Source organism: Pleurodeles waltl, chromosome 8, assembly GCF_031143425.1.
Source record: "Pleurodeles waltl isolate 20211129_DDA chromosome 8, aPleWal1.hap1.20221129, whole genome shotgun sequence".
Lineage (NCBI taxonomy): Eukaryota > Metazoa > Chordata > Amphibia > Caudata > Salamandridae > Pleurodeles > Pleurodeles waltl.
In genome coordinates, this window is record NC_090447.1 from 523,594,707 (window position 1) to 523,615,490 (window position 20,784).

Here is a 20,784-nt window from a genome sequence, read left to right on the forward strand (position 1 = left end):
AGAAATCGCTCAATTGCCCACCTATTCAGCAATTCGGCATCACTATTGCTGACGATTTCTGTGTGGGCAAGCATCATTGCTTCACTTGTGAAGCAGGATAGTGAAGGATTATGTGGGGGGGGTCTGCGGAAGCTCTAGTTCAAGGTTGCTACCATGTTGGCTTCCAAGCCACGTCCTTTTTAAGCACCACGCCATATTGATAGAGGTTCTTTCCAATTTAAGAAACCGAGGCATTGCCGTTAAGGAAGATAAATGTAAATTCAGCAAGAGTGTGGGGGCTATTAGGGATACTGTGCATCAAAAGCAGGTGTGGTGAAAGGTATGGTAGAAGCACTTAGGCCTAATGAGTACTGCGTTCATTTTGTATGTTGGTATGCAGTTACCTCTGAATCATAAAATAACAAAAAATTGGTGTATAGATCTACCGGAAAGAAGAAGCGGATGTAATCAAAGATTAATCCATAACAGGAAGTGGTTCATCTTCACTGCCCTTATCACCAGCTGTTCACACCCGCTGACACTGAACACATCTCATTAAGCTGGAATCCAGCACAGAATACAAGAACTCCTTCAGCACGAGGCAGAACCACATGCAAAAAAGTAAACAATATAAAATATGAACTTTAGAACTGAAAACACAGAATACATAATACAAGTCTAAACAAAAGATACCACACACCTAACCACTGTGCATAGAGGGACAAAAGGTAACAAATGTGCTGCAGATAACCCTCTCTGTCATTTATTTACTTATATTATATTTGGCACAAACTGAAAAAAAAAACAGACAAAAAGTTAAAAGTAAACCTTCATGCTGCTAAGATGGGTATTGCATGGGTAGGCGCCGTGCATAAGAAACAGTGATTCTCAATCGTAGTGTCTGGGTAAGACTATCGATGCACACTTACACATGCACGGAGCAATAATCATAATTTATAATTGAGAAAACTGTTGTTTGAAGCCTGGCTGCGAGTCATTATTTGTATGTAGCAAGGCGTCACGGGTTTAAATTGGGGAGGTGCGATGGTTTGTGTGTCTGTTTCCAAGAATCCATTTAACCCCCTACACCCTTCGTATATTTTAAAAGAGAGCTTCACCGATTAGTGAATTTTTTTTTTTTTTTCACTCTCTGTGTTCTAGACTTTTCTCTTTTGAAGTTCGCCCTCTCTGATAAGCCACCTGTCTTCTTTAGGAACTTTGGTTTGAATATATATATTTGTACACAGCCATTATTCTTTATATGTTTCTGCACAAAATTCCTTCTTTATATAAATATCCATTCTATTGCCACAAACATGATCAAGTACACCCCTTCGACCTACAACACAGGAGTTCCTTGGGCAGTGATTGGAAACTCCTCACCTACATTATAAAGTCCGCCGCAGGTACCCACTCCCGCCTACTAAGCCTGCCTCACCCTACCAGTCACTCGCTCAAAACCTTCATCAATTCACTATTAGTCAATACGCTGGACTGCTGCTGTGGCCTTCTCCTCCCTGGTCCTTGATGTGTTACATTTGTCAAGTCACACTGTCTTCTATATCTCAGCACAAACCATCCACATCCAGGTTCTGTCACCCAGCAAGTTAGTTGCTCATGCAAAACCGGGTTTAAATCATTGTTGAAGTGTGCCCTCTCATTGCCACCAAACCCATTCCCTTTCTAAACTCCCAAGCACCTCGTGTATTTTGTATTGGTTCCAATTATTAGCCCACTGGCATTGTATCTTTGGAGAGGTCCTTCACGGAACCTCAGAAACTCCACCTCATCAAAATCTTCGCATCAGCGTTGAAAATATATCTCCTCCTGATTGAGCACTGTGACCACCACCTTTCCATGGCCTAAAGCAGTCTCACACTAACTGTCATTTTGTTCTCTATTTGATTATGTTGCTAGTTGTAGGAAACTGGGTTACTGGTTGAGTGAAATTCTACTCAAGCAGCAACCACAATTCTTGTCGTGGGTAAAACACAAGCAAACCCCAAATCAACCTGTGCTTAACATTCTGGTAGCATGGCACAAAAGCAGTCAGGCTTAACTTAGAAGCAAAGTATAATGTATTTATGCACCATTTCAAACAGTAATAAAGCGAAAACACAACATAAGGAAAATCCCACAGCAACTTAGAAAAATAAAGCAAAATGTAATAAGTTGACACCAAAACAACAAACCAGTTAGTAAAAGCAAAGATGTGCAATTTTAAAGATTTAAGTAAAAATAGTGTGTAAAAAGCACAAAAGGGACAACTGTGGTTATCTGGGCATGCTGGACTGGGACAAAGTCACAAGTTCAGGCTGACCCGCGATGAAGTACGGGCCAGCTACAGGGACCAAATTAGGCCAGCTGAACAAAGTACTTTAAATCCTGGTTGTGGAGTGCTGCAGAGTCCAGTGTTACAGATGTGTCATGCAGCAGTGATTCAGGGCTGCAATGCGAGGTCTTGCCTCGAGAATGCATCATGCAGTGGTGCTTCTGAGGAGCTGTGGGGCTGTGATGTGAGGTCCTGCGTCTAGGTTGCGCCACACAGCTGCAGTTTGGAGGAGCTACAGAGTTGCGATGTTAGGTCCTATGTTAAGGATGGGTCATGCAGCGATGGTTCAGAGAAGCTGTGAGGTCGTGTCAGGGTTGTGTCTTGCAGACGCAGTTTGAATATGAGGCTGTTAGGTGATGCGTCGCATTGCGTATGTTTAAGTTGGACCGGATAAACACCTCTAGGTCCACTTCCAAGGGTGCAGGACTGGGTGGCACTACTTGGGGGGCAATACTAACAGCAGACAGAGCCCAGGTTCTGGATTTAAAGTGGCTGGAGCCTTTTCTGTCCCCGAGGCTCTGATCAGGAGGCCATCCAACTAGCCCTTGGAGTCAATCTTGTGGTCCTGGGTTCAAGATGCATGTCTAGTCATTCTCAAACAGGCAGCAGGACACAGGGGTAGCACTCTTCCTTGCAGCAGAGCAGCAGAACAGCCCTTCTGAATCTTCCACAGGTTCAGAGGTGTACTGAAGAGTTGGGTCTGAGGGTCCACTATTTATCCTTCGTGCCAGCTTTGAAATGGGAGAAGTTTCTAGAGGGTTTAACCCCGAGAGATGCTTGTAATTTCCTTCCTCCCTGCCATAGCCCCAGCTTGTCTAGAACACAAAGCACTAGTGTGGAACCCTATGTAAGTGTGTCTTTGTGATGTTAAGTGTGTAGGTGGCTCTGCCCCATATCAAGTCAGAGATGGCCCAGTCTGCCAACACCCATTCACATCCATTCCCCCTTTCTCTCACTTACTGGGAGCAATACACAAAGACCAACTGCCAGCTACACCTAGTTATAAGACCCAGGATAGAGACCAGAGGCACCAAATTGTTTGGTCAAGAAAATGGCAACTTTGTAAAAGTGGATTTTCAGAAATGTGACTTAAAATCTGATGTTACCATTAAAGAGCATTTTAAATTACAATTCTTTAGACAGCAAACTCCACATTCCTATCTGCACCCAATTGAAAGTCATCACTTATTAAATGTAATAAGGTAACCCAATTTTATCCTATGGGAGAGGTAGGGCTTGCAGTAGTGAAAATAATTTAAGAGTTTTAACAGGACATGTAAAAGTTTAAAGTACATGTCCAACTTTTTTTAAATACACTGCAACCTTCTGTTTGTGCTATTTAGGGCAGACTCTAGGGGTGACATATGTATTAAAAATGCAGGTTAGGCCTGGCAAAAGGTGTTTTTTTCAGGTTGAAATGGCAGTTTAACACTGCACCCATAGGCTGCAATGCCAGGTCTGAGACATGTTTAAGAGAGCTACTTACAGGAGTGGCACAATAAGTGCTGCAGGCCCACTAGTAGCATTTAATTTGCAAGCCCTTTGTAATACCATTTTACTAGGGACTTACAAGTACATTAAATGTGGCAATTGGGTGTAAGTCAGTTCCACCATGTTTAAAGAAGAAAACACAAGCACTTTAGCACTGGATAGAAGTGGTAAAATGGACAGAGTCCTGAAGTCAACAACAAAAAAGTCAGCAAAAACAGGAGGAGTAAGGCAAAACGCTTGGAGGAAGACCACTCTAAGGCAGGCAGGTCTAACACTAGTCCCTCAACCACCAAACAATTCCATATCATGTGCTGGTAGTTGATAAAATATCACATTCTTTACTCAACTGTGGTGTGCTTTGGTACGTTTACATCATCTCTGGTCAAATAAAATGGAAGCAAATAGAGTTATTCTCTGCCTGACATCCTTCCAGAATTCACTGTGTTTAATAAAGGACCTGAGTCCACCAATCCTTGGACAAAATTGTTCTTTGTTCCGGGTGGCTGTGATCAAGCCATGCCGATCCAGCACCAGTGGCAGATATTGTTTTGGGGTGTTGGGCCACACCCCTACTCTTTTGTGGCTCATTCACTTAATTAATTTAAAGTCAGTTTAAAGTGGACACACATTGGTTATGCCTGAACTTCGCTCTGAGCGAGTTTGAGATGTTTGCATACTGTGCATGTCTAAGGGTGATGCTCCAGCATTGATAGGGCTTGCCTGTGCACAGCCCTTGTATTTCTAAGTGAGCGTGGTGACATCCCTTGCCAATCTCCTCCTCCCTCCTTAAGCTCTGATAAATAAAAAGCATTGGGTGTTTTACTTTTGAGCCCGTCAGTAGCGGCCCATCCATAAGGGTGGAGGGCTCACACCACGCACTTTTTGGACATAAAGAGTGTCTCTCAGGCTGAACAAAGGTAATCCTGACAGACACTCTTTATTTTCAGGTTAGGCAGCCAGGAGCTAGACATGCGCTAAATGCACAGTCCCTGGCTGCCTGAGGCAAACTTTGCTGGGCTGTGAGCATGACCTACTCAGCTCGTGGCCCTCCACATTGTGATGAGGGGAAGCATCACTGATTGCCTTAGACCCGAGTGCTTCATTTCTAAGCCCTGAAGTGCCCCGGGCCGAGTGTCAAACACTGACATCTCGTCAAAGAGTGGTGTGGGGTCAGCAACTCTCACTGACCCCTTTCCTAATCTGTGACCAGGTAGGAACTGCTGCCTCTCCTCATCGGCTGACCTTGGGAGGCAGCAGACCCAACCTTTCTGGCACTTTCGAGGCTTCCCTCCCTAGAGAGCTGCAGCAAGTAAGTGTTATGTTTTAATTGACTGTTTGGTGCATGCGTGTATGTACGAATATATGTGTATTTGTGAGTGAGTGTTGTGTATAGGTGTCTGCGTATGTCTGAGTGTGAGTGTGAGTGCAAGGGTGTAGGTGAGTGTGCATGTGTGGTCCCCCTCCTGCCCACTTCTAACTTTACTTATCAACAGCCACTGGACCCCGTGTTAGAGAAATGTGCATGGCACTCAACCTGCATGTTGCACTCTTCCTAACACCACACTTTCCCATCTTTCACAGGATGGGGTGGGATCACAGGACTATTTAACCACTCCCCACTCTCTAATAAAATGGCAAAGCCCAGGTTCTGGTCATGTTTATATGTTCTTTAGTGCATGCAACAGCGGAGGAGAAGCCGATTCAGAGATTCAATTAATACACCGTGAAGTGCACGGCCTGAAAATCTCAAGTAAGTTGGTACCTTTCAGTGGCTGTGTAAAGAAAACAAAGTATAAATCTGTTCTCCCCCATTTCCCTATCTAATTGCTAATCTCGTTCCAACAGCAATGGGGTCGGTGTTAATTGCTTAATCCTTATGACTGCTGATGCCTGTTTTTTCCCCTGCAGACTATAGCTGCTTAATGTGATGGTGGAAATCTACATATTTCACTGTCACATTAAACAAATGTAGTCTGGAAGGGAAATAAAACCAGCACTGGCAAAGCCACTAAGAGTAGTTTTTTTGTTTCAATGGGAAGATTGTGTGTTTCAGTAAATGGACGAGTCACTCATTGCCATTTTTTGGACTAGTCTGTCAAGCACTCTGCCAATGCCAGATGGGCAGGCTTGAAAGGGGCAGTTTAAGGTCCTCTCAAGGGTGCTCATCTTTCAGTGCCAGAGTGCCTGATAGCCCTGTCCAGCAGCGTGCTTTGGAGAGGGTTCCCAAGTTGGTGGATAACTATGGGTGACTGAGTATTTGAGATGGGCGAGATACAGTGGGAAGCATGAAGTGGGTGTATGAGCATGAATCAATAAGTAAAGGAAGAAATATAGGGCAAGGTGAGAGAATTGTTGAATGCAGGTGAGTGTGCATCAATAATGTGTCTAGGTGAAAGTAATTGCATTGGTGGGCCAATGCTTGATAATGTTGGTCGAAATTTGAAGGAACTCTGGCAGTCGTAATCTTTCTCTCTAGCCTGGTCTGAAAGATAGGCTGATGCAGTAGTTCTGATTTTATTAAGCTCGGAAGGATGAAAGGCAAAGCTCACCTGATGTGATTCACATTTGTGACTAAGAGGGCAAAAACAGCCAGCTCTGAAAGGATTGGTCCCACTTACTATGCTTGCTTTAAGAGTGTACCTCGTGTACTTCGTAGACGTATGCCCCATCACTTTTTGCAGTCCCCAGCTGCCAATGTCTAGAATTACGTAATAACATGGCATGACAAGATCTGCGTACCGGGGGGGGGGGCTGCACTGAAATTCTGTGCGATTTCCTTTTAGTTGCAGAGCGGCTGTCAAATAAAGAATCAGTCTTAACCAATGTTACTGTCCAGAGGCCTGTTGAATCTCATTTAAATGTTCCACTAACAACAAAAGACCTAGGTTAGGGACAACACAACAGAAGTAGCGTTCTTCATTTATCTTTTGGTGGGTACATCCTTCTTGCATCCATGTGCGTTTGGTCATTTAGCTCCAACAACAAACGTATCAGTTAAAGTCATTCATTCAATTCCCAGTACGTCCAAGAAGGAGAAGAAAACATCTGAACGCATTTTAGGACAGAAACCTCACATCTTTATCCATTTACCCAAAAATGTGCCCGTATCACAGAACAAAAAATCTGTGCCTCAATAGTTCAATAGAGACTCAGGGTCAGTCTTGCATCTTGGAGGTTTATTTTCGCTGAGCAGCTCTACTACTTCCCTATAACCGCTCATTCACATTGCTATGAGTACTGAAAGGGATCCAGACGGACCCTCCAAAAATGAGCAATACACCGGTACACAAGGTCCTATTCTGCACAAACACTTGTGCAATATTGCAGTCAGTAGAGTAACTTGTGGTACTTACCAGCGGTTTAGTTTAGTTTAGTTTATAAGATTTGTAAAGCGCATGGCGACCCGAAGGCATCCCAGCGCTAAAAGCAGCAACGCACAAATAGGAGGGGGGATCAATGCTAATTACAGAATAAAAAAGTTTTGAGCTTTTTCCTAAAGAGGTGCTCGGAGGATTCATTACGGAGCTCCAAAGGAAGGGTATTCCAAAGGTGGGAGGCCTTACTGGAAAAAGAATTGTTGCCCCAGGCTCTCTTAGATCGAGAAATGTGTGCATACCTAAGAGAGGAGGAACGTAAGTTCCTAGAAGGAGTATGCAGGGAGATCCGTTTCCTTAGAGAGATGGGACCTTTACCATGTAGGGCCCTATGGACAATGCAGAGAGATTTAAAATGGATCCGTTCTTTGATGGGGAGCCAGTGGAGGGTGGAGATAGCCAATTTGGCGGATGAATATTTTGAGGAGTGAGTAAGAAGCCTGGCAGCTGCATTTTGCACTCTTTGCAGCTTCTTTATAACATAAAAAGGGGAGCTAAGGAACAGAGAGTTTCCGTAATCCAGACGGGAAAGAATTAAGGTTTGGATGAGAATTCATCTGGCTGTAGGAGGAAGAAGAGAGAGAATCTTTCTGAACATGCGCATAAGACCAAAGCAGGTAGAAGAAACTTTACTGGCTTGAGAGTCCATAGTAAGCCTGGGGTCAAGCATCACACCTAGAGTTTTAACCTGAGATTTGGGGGGAGGAAGAGTACTGAAGGCATCTGAGAGCGAGGGAAGGGGAAGAGGGGGGGGGACCGTTGCCCAAAACCAGGACTTCTGATTTTCCATCGTTAAATTTGAGTTTGGACTTGGTCATCCATTTGGCGATGTCACTCATACAGCGGGAGAGATTGGTCACCGGCGAGTCTCCAGAGCTGGAGAGGGATACCGCTAACTGGGTGTCATCTGCATAGGTGACCAAGGACAGATTATGAGGGGCAACTACTCTAGCTAAAGGTGACAAGTAAACGTTAAAAAGAGTGGGGCTAGGGGACGAGCCCTGGGGGACTCCACATGCCAAGGGGAAAAGGCCAGAAAAGAAGGTCCGGTCCAAGACTTGGAAAGATCTGTCTCTAAGGAAGGAGGAAAACCAAGAGGGGGCGGAACCTCCGACTCCTACATCCGATAGTCTCCGACAGAGAAGATCATGGTCGACAGTGTCGAAAGCTGCACTTAGGTCAAGCAGGATGATGGCTACGTGAGACCCTAGGTCTAAGAGCTGGCAGGCCGTCTCAGTTACTGAGAGGAGAGCTGACTCAGTACTGTGAAAGGCTCTAAAGCCCATTTGGGTGGGATGAAGAAGTTCATTGCTTTCGAGATAGTTTGTTAGTTCAGTGTTGATATGTTTCTCAAGGATTTTTGCGGAGATAGGGAGGAGGGCAATAGGTCTGAAATTTTCCCATAAAGTGGGGTCAAGTTTGGGTTTCTTCAGAAGGGGCTTAACCACAGCATGTTTAAATGACTGGGGAAGGGAGCCCGAGGATAAGGAGCTGTTAAGAATTTTAGTGAGAGGAGGAGCAATGGTGCCTGCTACCTGCAAGAGAGCAGAGGGAGGGGCGGGGTCCAGAGGGGAGCCGGATTTAATATTGGACAGGAAATTAATGGTCACCTCCTCGGTGAGAGGGGGGAAGGAGGTTAGAGAGACTCCTACCGGAAGGGAGTCAGTGTCATTACAAATAGAGGGATCATTCATATAGACAGGAAACCCAGAGTATATACTGATGACTTTGTCCTGAAAAAAGGATGCCAGTCGATCACTGTGGGAGACGGAGGCTTCCGTCATAGGGGTAGAAATGGGAGGGGAGGTAAGATCTCTAAAAATTTGAAAGATTTCTTTCTGAGGACATGAAGAACATTCTATTTTTCCACCATAAAAGGTAGACTGGGCAGTTTTAATATTGTGGTGATAGGTTCTGACTGATTGCTTGTAGATCTCTCTGTTAGAGAGACTGTAGTTTTTACGCCACAGTCTCTCAAGTTTTTTACAGTTCTTTTTGAGTTCAAGCAGGTAAGGGGAGAACCAGGGTTTAGATTTGTGGGGTGAGGGAACCACTCTGGTTCTTATGGGTAGAACAACATCCAAGAAGGATGAGATCCATTTATCAAAAGAGTCTGCAGTTTCTGGGGCAGATGAGTGACCGGTTTTGCCATAAGTCAAGAGGGCCTTACGCCATTCTTCCGGGTCCAGTTTTGACCAAATGTGTCCAGATGTGGTGGTGCTGGGGAGGTGCCCTTGGGTGGCATCATACGGGAAAGTGAAAGTGAGAAGGGAGTGATCCGTCCAGAGTAATGGCAGGGGAGGGGCCGTCAGCAAGTTGGCAATATTGCTGAATATAAGATCCAACGTGTGACCCTTCTGGTGGGTAGGGCCAGATACATGCTGAATTAGTTGGAGTGCTGCGAGAGAGGTTGCCAGTAATTTAGCCGAGGGCAGTCGGAGTTGTCGAGATGAATATTAAAATCTCCTAAAATAGTTAAGTTGCAGAGATTGCAGATATGACTGGCTGCAACCTCCGGAAGAGAATCCAGGAAACGTAGCACAGGTCCAGGTGGTCGATAGAGCAGAATTCCTGAAAAGGTGAAAGTGGGGGACAAACATAGTGAGAACATTAGGCTCTCACAATCAGGAATATCTAAGGGTAAGGTGGTGCATTTAATAGTAGTTTTATGAATGATAGCTATTCCACCACCTCTGGTGGAGGGCCTATCTAGATGAATCATGGAATAAATGGAGGGCAGAGAGTTACAGATGTGTCCTGTAGAATCTTCATCGAGCCAGGTTTCAGTAAGAAACAGTACATCAGGCAAAAGATCTTCAAGGAGATTATAGATGTGTAGAGAATGAGCGGGGAGCGATCGGCAGTTAAACAGCATATCTTGCTGGGTGGGGAGAAGGAATTTCAGAGGACGTGGAGGGCAGGGCGGTCCAACCACAGCGTGGGCAGGAAAGGAGGAAGGGGAAATGAAGGCCGCTTGAATGGGTGAGACAGGAATTAGAGGTCCTACAAGCCAATAGCTGCGAAGAAGAGTAGACTAACCTCATTGGGGAAAAAAGAACAGCATCTCTGGGCTCAGAATGCTCAGGACGCTCCAGGGCGCGGACGGGCGCAGACGGGCTTGCCAGCGGCGCGCCCGCTGCGCGGCCCGGCTCCCCTCTGTCATTAAATGCTGACGAGAGGCAGCCTGAGCCAGCTTATGGGAGAGAAAAAGACTATACCGTCAACCTAACAAAATGGCGGTATAGAAATGTCCCAGACAGGAAGAAGGGTAAAAGAAAGCTGAGCACCCGGTAGCCACTAACCACAGGCTCCGGTGCTCAAACACGGCGTGAATAAAGAAACAGAAGTCAAAGGTAAGTTTAAAAGGCCCAGAGTGAAAGACCCATGAATAAAAAGTAATTATTTAAAAATCATATTTTTTTTAAAAAGCAGTCAAATTCAACAAACAGTAATTATCACAATCATCAATGTTAAAAAATGGGAGCCTACTTGTGTGTCACTCGCTGTGCGGCCGGCTCCCCTCTGTCATTAAATACTGACGAGAGGCAGCCTGAGCCGGCTTAGGGGAGAGAAAAAGACTATACCGTCAACCTAACAAAATGGCGGTATAGAAATGTCCCAGACAGGAAGAAGGGTAAAAGAAAGTTGAGCACCCGGTAGCCACTAACCACGGGCTCCGGTGCTCAAACACGGCGTGAATAAAGAAACAGAAGTCAAAGGTAAGTTTAAAAGGCCCAGAGTGAAAGACCCATGAATAAAAAGTAATTATTTAAAAATTGTAATTTTTTAAAAAAGCAGTCAAATTCAACAAACAGTAATTATTTAAAAATCGTAATTTTTTTAAAAAGCAGTCAAATTCAACAAACAGTAATTATCACAATCATCAATGTTAAAAAATGGGAGCCTACTTGTGTGTCACTCGCTGCGCGGCCGGCTCCCCTCTGTTATTAAATACTGACGAGAGGCAGCCTGAGCCGGCTTAGGGGAGAGAAAAAGACTATACCGTCAACCTAACAAAATGGCGGTATAAAAATGTCCCAGACAGGAAGAAGGGTAAAAGAAAGCTGAGCACCCGGTAGCCACTAACCAAGGGCTCCGGTGCTCAAACACGGCGTGAATAAAGAAACAGAAGTCAAAGGTAAGTTTAAAAGGCCCAGAGTGAAAGACCCATGAATAAAAAGTAATTATTTAAAAATCGTAATTCTTTTTAAAAAAGCAGTCAAATTCAACAAACAGTAATTATTTAAAAATCGTAATTTTTTTAAAAAGCAGTCAAATTCAACAAACAGTAATTATCACAATCATCAATGTTAAAAAATGGGAGCCTACTTGTGTATCACTCGCTGCGCGGCCGGCTCCCCTCTGTCATTAAATACTGACGAGAGGCAGCCTGAGCCGGCTTAGGGGAGAGAAAAAGACTATACCGTCAACCTAACAAAATGGCGGTATAGAAATGTCCCAGACAGGAAGAAGGGTAAAAGAAAGCTGAGCACCCGGTAGCCACTAACCACGGGCTCCGGTGCTCAAACACGGCGTGAATAAAGAAACAGAAGTCAAAGGTAAGTTTAAAAGGCCCAGAGTGAAAGACCCATGAATAAAAAGTAATTATTTAAAAATCGTAATTCTTTTTAAAAAAGCAGTTAAATTCAACAAACAGTAATTATTTAAAAAACTTAATTTTTTTTAAAAAGCAGTCAAATTCAACAAACAGTAATTATCACAATCATCAATGTTAAAAAATGGGAGCCTACTTGTGTGTCACTCACTCATTTGAGCGGTTGACCTCAAATCTGGAGCTATCCATTGAACCCGCCTCTTCCCCAAATACCAAGAACACTTCCCCAATTGAGGCAGCGCTCATTAAAATGGGATGAGGAGCCTCGCCTCTGCTGAACTTTGGAAACCTGCTCTCACACTACCAGGTTTCTTCTCCGCATTTGCAGCTAAAATATAGCACAGTTTTGGACTTGCCCTTCAGAGGAGATCTCCTCCCCAAAGGCCAGTCAACAACTCCCCATCAAGGCAGTGGATACTGATGGAATTTCCATGAAGTCAATACTATGCCCCATCTTCCAACATTTACCTTTCTCCTCCGACACCGGCTAGTATTAATTAGTGCTGCGATACTGCCATGATCACCAGCTTATTCACTCAGCATCCGGTATCAAACAACATTGACACACAAGGCTGCAAACAAAATCGTGAGGACGCTGTCACCAGGCAGGTCGCTCCCCCCATCTGCCACGCAGCCCCCTGTGGGTTGAACCTCCGTTGCCACTTTTGCCGCCTGACTACTCGCTCCCTTTTTTCTATTCCCCTGAGCTTGTGCTTCTGTGCCACTTGTTTTTTCCATTCTGTGCCCCTGTGTTTTGCTTTCTGTACCCCTGTGCTCTGTTGTCCCTCTCCCGCCGTCTTTTCCCGCCGTTTTTTCCCCGGGTTTTCCCGTGGGTTTTTCCCCGGGTTTTTCCCTTGCTGCTGAGCCCCTGCTGCCCCGCCCCCTTCACTCCCATTGGCCGCCCCGCTCCCACCTCCCAGCTGCTCCTCCCTCCCTCTGCCCTCATATGGAGGCCGTGAAGTGGGCGCACCGCTGGCACGCTCAAGGCATGCCCGTCTGCACCCGGACCGCACCCAGCACCAGAACCCCTGGAACCCGCACCCCCCGCAACGCCAGGCTGCACTACGACGCAAGCACCCTCCACGCACTCAACACCAGACGAGACCACCCCTGCTACCGGGCCACCCCGAAACGCACCCAGGGGCCTTTCACCTGCCGGAACTGCAGATTCACCAGCATCCAACCCTCCACACCACCAGCCAGAGAACCCAACCACCACCGCTGCATCCTCCTCAACACCCGCTCCGCTCGCAAGCACGCCATCGAACTTTGGGACCTCCTAGACTCCACTGCCCCTGACGTTGCCTTCCTGACGGAGACCTGGCTGAACGCCACCTCAGCACCAGACATTGCCATAGCCATCCCACAGGGCTACAAGATCTCCCGCAGAGACCGCACCAACGGAGTGGGAGGAGGAATCGCCATCATCCACAAAGACTCCATCAAAATCTCAACGAACACCGATGACACCCTCACCACTGCCGAGCACATGCACTTCCAGATCCACACCGACCCCAACACCACCCTCAGAGGAACTCTCATCTACAGACCTCCCGGACCCCGTCCACAGTTCAGTGACACCATCGCTGACCTCATCAGCACCCAAGCCCTCGCTTCCACGGACTACATCCTCCTCGGGGACCTGAACTTCCACCTCGAGAACAACAACGACGCCAACTCCACCGCCCTGATCGACAACCTCGCCAACCTCGGACTCAAACAGCTAGTAACGACACCCACTCACGCCGCTGGACACACGCTTGACCCCATCTTCTCCGCAAGCCCCCACGTCTCCTTTAACCACACCACTGAACCACACTGGACTGACCACAGATGCGTCCACTTCACCTTCAGAAAACCCACCACACACCACTGCACCCAACAGCTACCACGCCGCTGCTGGGGCAAGGTCACCGGGGAACAACTGACTACCGCCCTCGCCCTGAAACCACCCACCGACCCCACCGACCCAGACACTGCCGCGACAAACCTCACACAGTGGATCAACGACTGCGCCAACACCCTCGCCCCTCTCAAGACCTTTACAACCAACCACACCAACAAGAAAGCCGCCTGGTTCACCGAGGACCTCCGGATCTCCAAGCACACCTGTCGGAAGCTGCAGAAGAAATGGCTCCACGACCGAACACCAGACAACCACACAGCCCTCAAGAGCGCCACCCGCAGACATCACCAACTCATTAGGACCGCCAAGAAGACCGCCTTCAAGGACCGCCTAGACAACAACGCACACAACACCAAAGAGCTCTTCAGCATCATGAAAGAACTCTCCAACCCCAGCTCCATCACCAACGACATCCCGCCATCTCAAGACCTGTGCGACTCCCTGGCCACCTTCTTCCACCGCAAGATCACCGACATCCACGACAGCTTCAACCCCGACCCCCCCTCACCCACCACCGAGTCCACCACCCCTGCGACTACCACTTGCACCAGTCGCCTGACCGTCTGGTCCAGCGTCAGCGACGAAGACACCATCAAAGCCATGAACTCCATCCACTCCGGATCCCCATCGGACCCCTGCCCTCACCACGTCTTCAACAAAGCCAGCGCAGCCATCGCGCCCCACCTCCGGAAAACAATCAACTGTTCCTTCGAGACAGCAACCTTCCCAGAAAGCTGGAAGCACGCCGAGATCAACGCCCTTCTGAAGAAGCCCAAGGCGGACCCCAAGGACCTCAAGAACTTCCGTTCCATCTCCCTGCTCCCTTTCCCAGCAAAAGTGACCGAGAAGATTGTCAACAAACAGCTGACCCGCTACCTCGAAGTCAACAACATCCTGGACCCGTCCCAATCTGGTTTTCGCAGTAACCACAGCACCGAGACCGCCCTCATCGCCTCCACTGATGACATCCGGACCTTGATGGACAAAGGAGAAACAGCTGCCCTCATCCTCCTGGACCTATCAGCAGCCTTTGACACGGTCTGCCACCGCACCCTATCAGCACGCCTCCATGACGCCGGTATCCAAGAGAAGGCCCTGGCCTGGACCACATCCTTCCTCTCCGGCAGAACCCAGAGCGTCCGCCTCCCACCCTTCCGCTCCAAAACCACTGAGATCATCTGCGGCGTCCCACAGGGATCCTCCCTCAGCCCGACACTGTTCAATATCTACATGGCCCCCCTCGCCCACGTCGCACGACAACACAACCTCAACATCATCTCCTACGCCGACGACACCCAGCTGATCATATCCCTCACCAAAGATCCCGACACCGCCAAAGCTAACCTCCACCGAGGAATGAAGGCCATAACCGACTGGATGAAGGACAGCAGACTGAAGCTGAACTCAGACAAGACGGAGGTCCTCATTCTCGGACCCACCCCATCAGCCTGGGACGACTCTTGGTGGCCCACGTCACTAGGCACAGCCCCGGAACCCACGGACCACGCACGCAACCTGGGGGTCATCCTCGACTCCACTCTCTCCATGACCAGGCAAGTCAACGCCGTCTCCGCGTCCTGCTTCAACACCCTCCGTATGCTCCGCAGGATCTTCAAATGGATCCCCCTCGACACGAGAAAAACCGTTACCCAGGCCCTCATCACCAACAGACTCGACTACGGGAACGCCCTCTACTCAGGAACTACAAACAAGCTCCTGAGACGACTCCAACGCATCCAGAACGCCTCGGCCCAACTCATCCTCGATGTCCCCCGCCGCAGCCACATCACACTCCACCTGAGAGGCCTGCACTGGCTCCCCATCAACAAAAGGATCACCTTCAAGCTCCTGATCCACGCACACAAAGCACTGCACAACACCGGACCCACCTACCTCAACAACCGACTCAGCTTCCACACCCCCACCCGAAGCCTCCGCTCAGCCAACCTCGCCCTCGCCACAGTCCCCCGCATCCGAAAAACCACCGCCGGCGGCAGATCCTTCTCCTACCTCACCGCCAAGACCTGGAACACTCTCCCCACCATGCTACGACAGACCCAGGACCTGCTGGCCTTCAGAAGACTCCTCAAGACCTGGCTCTTCGACCAGTAGCACCCCCCCTCCCCAGCGCCTTGAGACCCTTGCGGGTATGTAGCGCGCTTTACAAATGCAGTGATTGATTGATTGATTGATTGACGCCTCAGGATACAGAGGCACCATATATGTTCCAGAAAAACAGCATTCATATTATGAGCGTAGAAAACTATGTTTTTTGAAGCATAACTAAATAAATAAAAATCCCTCTGTTTCTTTCAGGCACGACTGAGATAGATTTTCTCCTATGTTGACACAAGAGTGGCGGCTTTGGTCCCATTAAACAAGCACATGCAATTAGGATATCTCAGCAGGTTATAATACCTGTGGAATCAATCTACAGATAGACTGATGCTTGTGCTGGGTTGCAGGTTTGTATCTCGAAGCAACATATTCAAGCCTTTTTTTCTTCATTGAGAGATCAATACAGTGGCCGGGGTCGAGTTTGACAGTGATATCAGTTATTTACAGAGCGAAACGTTGTAATCCTTTGTTAGAAAAAGTTCTATTCAAAACCAGTTTTTACAATTCAAACAGCACAGGAAGTATAGGCCATCTAAAGACTACACTTTCCATCTGGGCAAATAGAACACGGACCTTGTTTTTAATGGTGGAAAATACATTCAAAAGGTGCCAAGATGGACGTTTAAGGGCTATCAAGAGAAGAGTAGACATGTTAGCGATCAAGGGGGCTGGCCAGAAGGTATGGATAGATACTGCTATACATGGAGACACAGTTTGAAAACTACGGATGGAAAATAGGAAAACACTGAATGAATGGACAAGGAAAGCTAACACGTTCCGTGCATCATAAAAAAGATGCCAACCCAACCATCACAAATTACACTGTATTTGATGAAACTAACACCAGAAGGGCGTAGCAGGATCTTTGGTGCTAGAGTTTACAACAAATTAGTAGAAGGTGCAAGGTTTGGAGATGGCTGGTGCTGTGATCAAATGACGCCCACGCCAGTGTCAGGAATAGAAGGAATGACATGGAGCAGTGGAACCAGGGATGGCGGGTGGATTTCAGGGCAGCTCCAGAAAGCAACAGTACATACCTCTATGTAGTCCGGTGCGCTGACATCTACACCTTCTACAAACGGCATGTGTATTGGAGAACATCCTGCTAGAGAGTGACCTTCTCTGTTCCACTCCCTAACTCCCCTACCCTACAAAAGTTCATTTCCACTTAGAGGTTGGATGCAGGCAGGATATTTTAGGAGCAGGAAGACATGATCAATTGTCAATGTTTAACTGGGAAAGGCAGCTGTGGCAGAAGAAAGGGAACTGTCCGGGAGGCAAGAGCTGCCATTCACCAGTGGAACCAGTCATGAACCAGGGAAGTGGCACCAAGTGGTGGAGTGGGCTTAAGAGGAGCACCGAGACAGGCCACAAGTGCGATACACGATCTGCAGCACATTTAGCGTTACCATTTCAACCCCTCCACAAACCTTAAGAATGGTGTTATGTCTTGAAACTCTGTTCTTAGGCAGACGCAAATAATAATTACTCTGCAATGTTAGAAAAATGTATGTAGTTCTCTAAGAACAAATAATAGAATATCCATTCTCATGGCAAAGGGTGACTAGCTGACTGTCACAGAGACAGACCAACAGAATTAGTGAGGGCAGGAAGAACTCTGACTAATGAAGGACTGCTGGTATTTCCTCATTTAAACCCTCACTTTTTCTGATTTTCACTCTTGGTTGGTGGAAAACAATGGAGCAAGGGAGAAGAAAATGAAATGGACTCTGGAACCAGTATCCCGCAAAAAGTCTGGTGGTTTCTGTACAACAATCAAATCTCCCCCTCCCACTTCGATAGGCAACGCCGCTCACCATCACTACCCACAAATCATGTGCACTGGATGTCTGTGACAGGAACACAACCAGAGGGAAGTAAAGGCCTAGTGGGCTTTAGCATGCATTATCATGCTCTTACTTTTTTAGAAGGGCTGCCTTCTTCAGTCTGGGACGGGATTCTTTTCAGTGGTGGTGGTAACTCAACCTCAGCACCTTGATCAATCTGCAACAATAAAACGACTTTAGGTACACTCAAAATGACAAAGACCTAAGTACTTAGAGTTAGAAGCAATGAAACATAAAATACAAGTGCAATGTCATAAGTTTAAAATATCCATTACCAGTTATCCATATGAGACTCTTTGAATGACAGGCTAATCACCTAAAAGATCGTTTTTAATTAAAGAAGAATGCGCTTTGTGTTGCAACAAGAAATACAAAAACAAGTGGATTCTTAGAAATGGGCTACATGGTTTGACATGCTGTCATTTCTATCCAAAACTTCCAATTCCTTTCCCTGATCCAGGTTTTATGATGGCATGTTAAAAAATTGTTATATTTTCAATGAAAAAACACTAAGTGTAGGTTTTGGTTTCTTTTGCTCCTAAAACATCACCTACCTTTCAAACAAACTCAAAGCTTTACTAAACAAATAGAGTTAAATTGAAATTATGGTTATGAAACAAAACAGAAACCCCCTGGAATTGGCCAGCAGTGGTTACTTGTGAAACTATAATACACGTCCATATCACATACTGTTCGTGGCATCTGACACTGTTCTGGACTCTTGTAACTTCACAAAATGGTACTACAATCACATTAGCGTGTAAAGGACAAAAATAGTGTCACATCACAGCTTTAAGGCTTTTGTCATCTCACACAATCAAGGACCTAATTATGAGTCTTGATTCGCAGTGGCGGTCTGACCACCACATTATGACCGTAGCAGTTCATCCACGGTCGGACCGCCAGCACCACCACTTTTTGGCCGCCCGACGGCCTGGCGGTGCTGGCAGTCCCAATCAGACAGGGCAGCGCTGCATGCAGCGCTGCCCTGGGGATTATGACCCCTCTCTCTGCCGGCGTTTACATGGCCGTTTCACTACCATGTAAAGGCTGGCGGAGATGGGGTGCCCGGGCCCCAGGGCCCCCCCCTATTGCCCATGCACTTGGCATGGGCAGTGCGGGGGCCCCCCTGGCCAGACCTGTTGCACAAATCACTGTCTGCTTTGCAGACAGTGATTTGCGCGACGGGTGTTGGTACACCCGATGACCAACAGCATTGTCGCTGGCCGTATTACGAGCCGGCATCAAGGTTGTTGTGCATCTCCCACTGGGCCAGCGGTAAACTCATAATAGGGCCAAAATAGGGCCAGTGGGAAGGAGACTGCACTGGCGGTCTCCTGAACGTGGCAGGTTGGCGAGTGGACTTTTCCACCCACCAAACTCATCATGAGACCCCAAGTGCTGTGTAAAGCATCTTGTTGGCATACACACAATATGATCTACATAAGAGTGTACATCGTTTTAGGATTTTACCCACCACATCTTGCAATTACATGACTAACTCAGCCAGTAGCCCATGAGAATATTTCACACTAATTAAAAGCCACTAAACGTGAAGTAGACATAATCTTATGCCAGAGTTTGTAATATGTCCGCTCTATGCCACTTCCAGGTCAAACTAACTGTAGACTTGTTTAGCACATGTGTAGCTAGGAAACACTGCCCATGGCTTCACTGGTGAAACATGCTTAGGAAATTTAAATGACAAGACAACGTATACTACTCTTAATCCACATATCTGTGGAAAATGCACTTAAAACTGCATCCACTGTTATGATACCATTGTGAACTTCAAATATATGGTAATCACTGTGACCGCCATCCTGAATCTTGTGCAGAGGCAAAGCCAAAACACGAGAAGGGGATTTTTTATGAGGACGGGGCGCTCACTACAGTATCACAAATAGTGTCCAGTGGACGGTGCTGCCCAAGGTTGTTCCCCTAAACAACCTTGAATGGGACAAACAAGGAGCAATCCCTAACTATATATGCTAACGGAAGCACTCAAGTCCAAACACAAGTATTAATAAGAGCCAAAGTCAAAGTCCAAAGTTCCACTTGATATGTTCATGATCTTCTTTAATGTTTCCTTTTAACAGCTACAGCCAAGCCAACACATGTTTCGTCTGGGTAAACATCTCCACACAGACTTCATCAGGGCTTCTCACAACTGATGTGCTGAACCTCGTATTTTTCCTTAAACTCATGTATATATTCAGTATATCCTATCGCATGTGTATCAATGAATAGTTATCTTCTAATATATTATACTTGTCTCTCTTTTGTAACAGAGTATCGTCGAATCCTTCAAACTTGACGCGAGTCGTGAACATATCAAGTGGAACTTTGGACTTTGAGGCAGTATATTTGTGTATGTTACATAATATGCAAATCGTCAACAACATACTTTATTGCTGTCAACAGAAGCCAAAGCAATGTAAACATTAAAACATTCCATGAAGCATCCTAAAAATAAAAACATCAAATATTAGAAATGATCTGTAACACAAAAATGTTTCAAAATTAACTACAGTTTGAAAACTAGAATAAATATAATATGCAATGGTACATCGTTCAGTCTCACGCTGATGTTTCACTCTTTAAATCATGTATTAATTGCCCAAAGTTTGGGGTGAATTATACCATTTCCCTGTACCATTAATATAGAGTCCATTCGTTCATAATACACTTTGTACAGATCCTATATTCTTCAAGTACGCTTTAAGATCTCAACCCTTATGCCCATATTAAATGTACAAACTGATGGGTTATTTTATCCTTCTCATAGTAAACTGTGGGTTTACTATTTCTTGTGCGTGCTTGACATGCACAGAGTTTGCATCGTGCAATATAGTCAATCATGCAATAATGAGATTGTTGCTGTCATTTTGAATGTCCTCTGCGACGTAATGTGTGAGGTCATACGCAGAGCTAGGTAAAAGTTTGGGTTATGGTTTGCACAGCTACCCATTATTGGTCAATTTTCTGGGATTTCGGTTTTGTAATTGTAACTTCACGTTAGCGATGCATTTGCTACTGAATTTCCATAACGCACTCAAAGTTTTTCAAATAATTGTCGTCTTTTTATGCCACACTGCATCCACAGTTTGTGCCAGCAACCC

At 46.4% G+C, this 20,784-nt stretch overlaps 1 protein-coding gene across 5 annotated transcripts in view; it reads right to left on the reverse strand.

Moving 5' to 3' along the window:
- Positions 1 to 20,784, reverse strand: part of REPS2 (RALBP1 associated Eps domain containing 2) — a 636,764-nt gene that overhangs the window by 40,991 nt on the left and 574,989 nt on the right. For all 5 annotated transcript variants that reach the window (XM_069204533.1, XM_069204534.1, XM_069204532.1 and 2 more), the window contains exon 17: positions 17,736 to 17,819. In XM_069204533.1, coding sequence (XP_069060634.1) covers positions 17,736 to 17,819 — 84 coding nt within the window. The remainder of the gene's footprint in view (positions 1 to 17,735; positions 17,820 to 20,784) is intronic.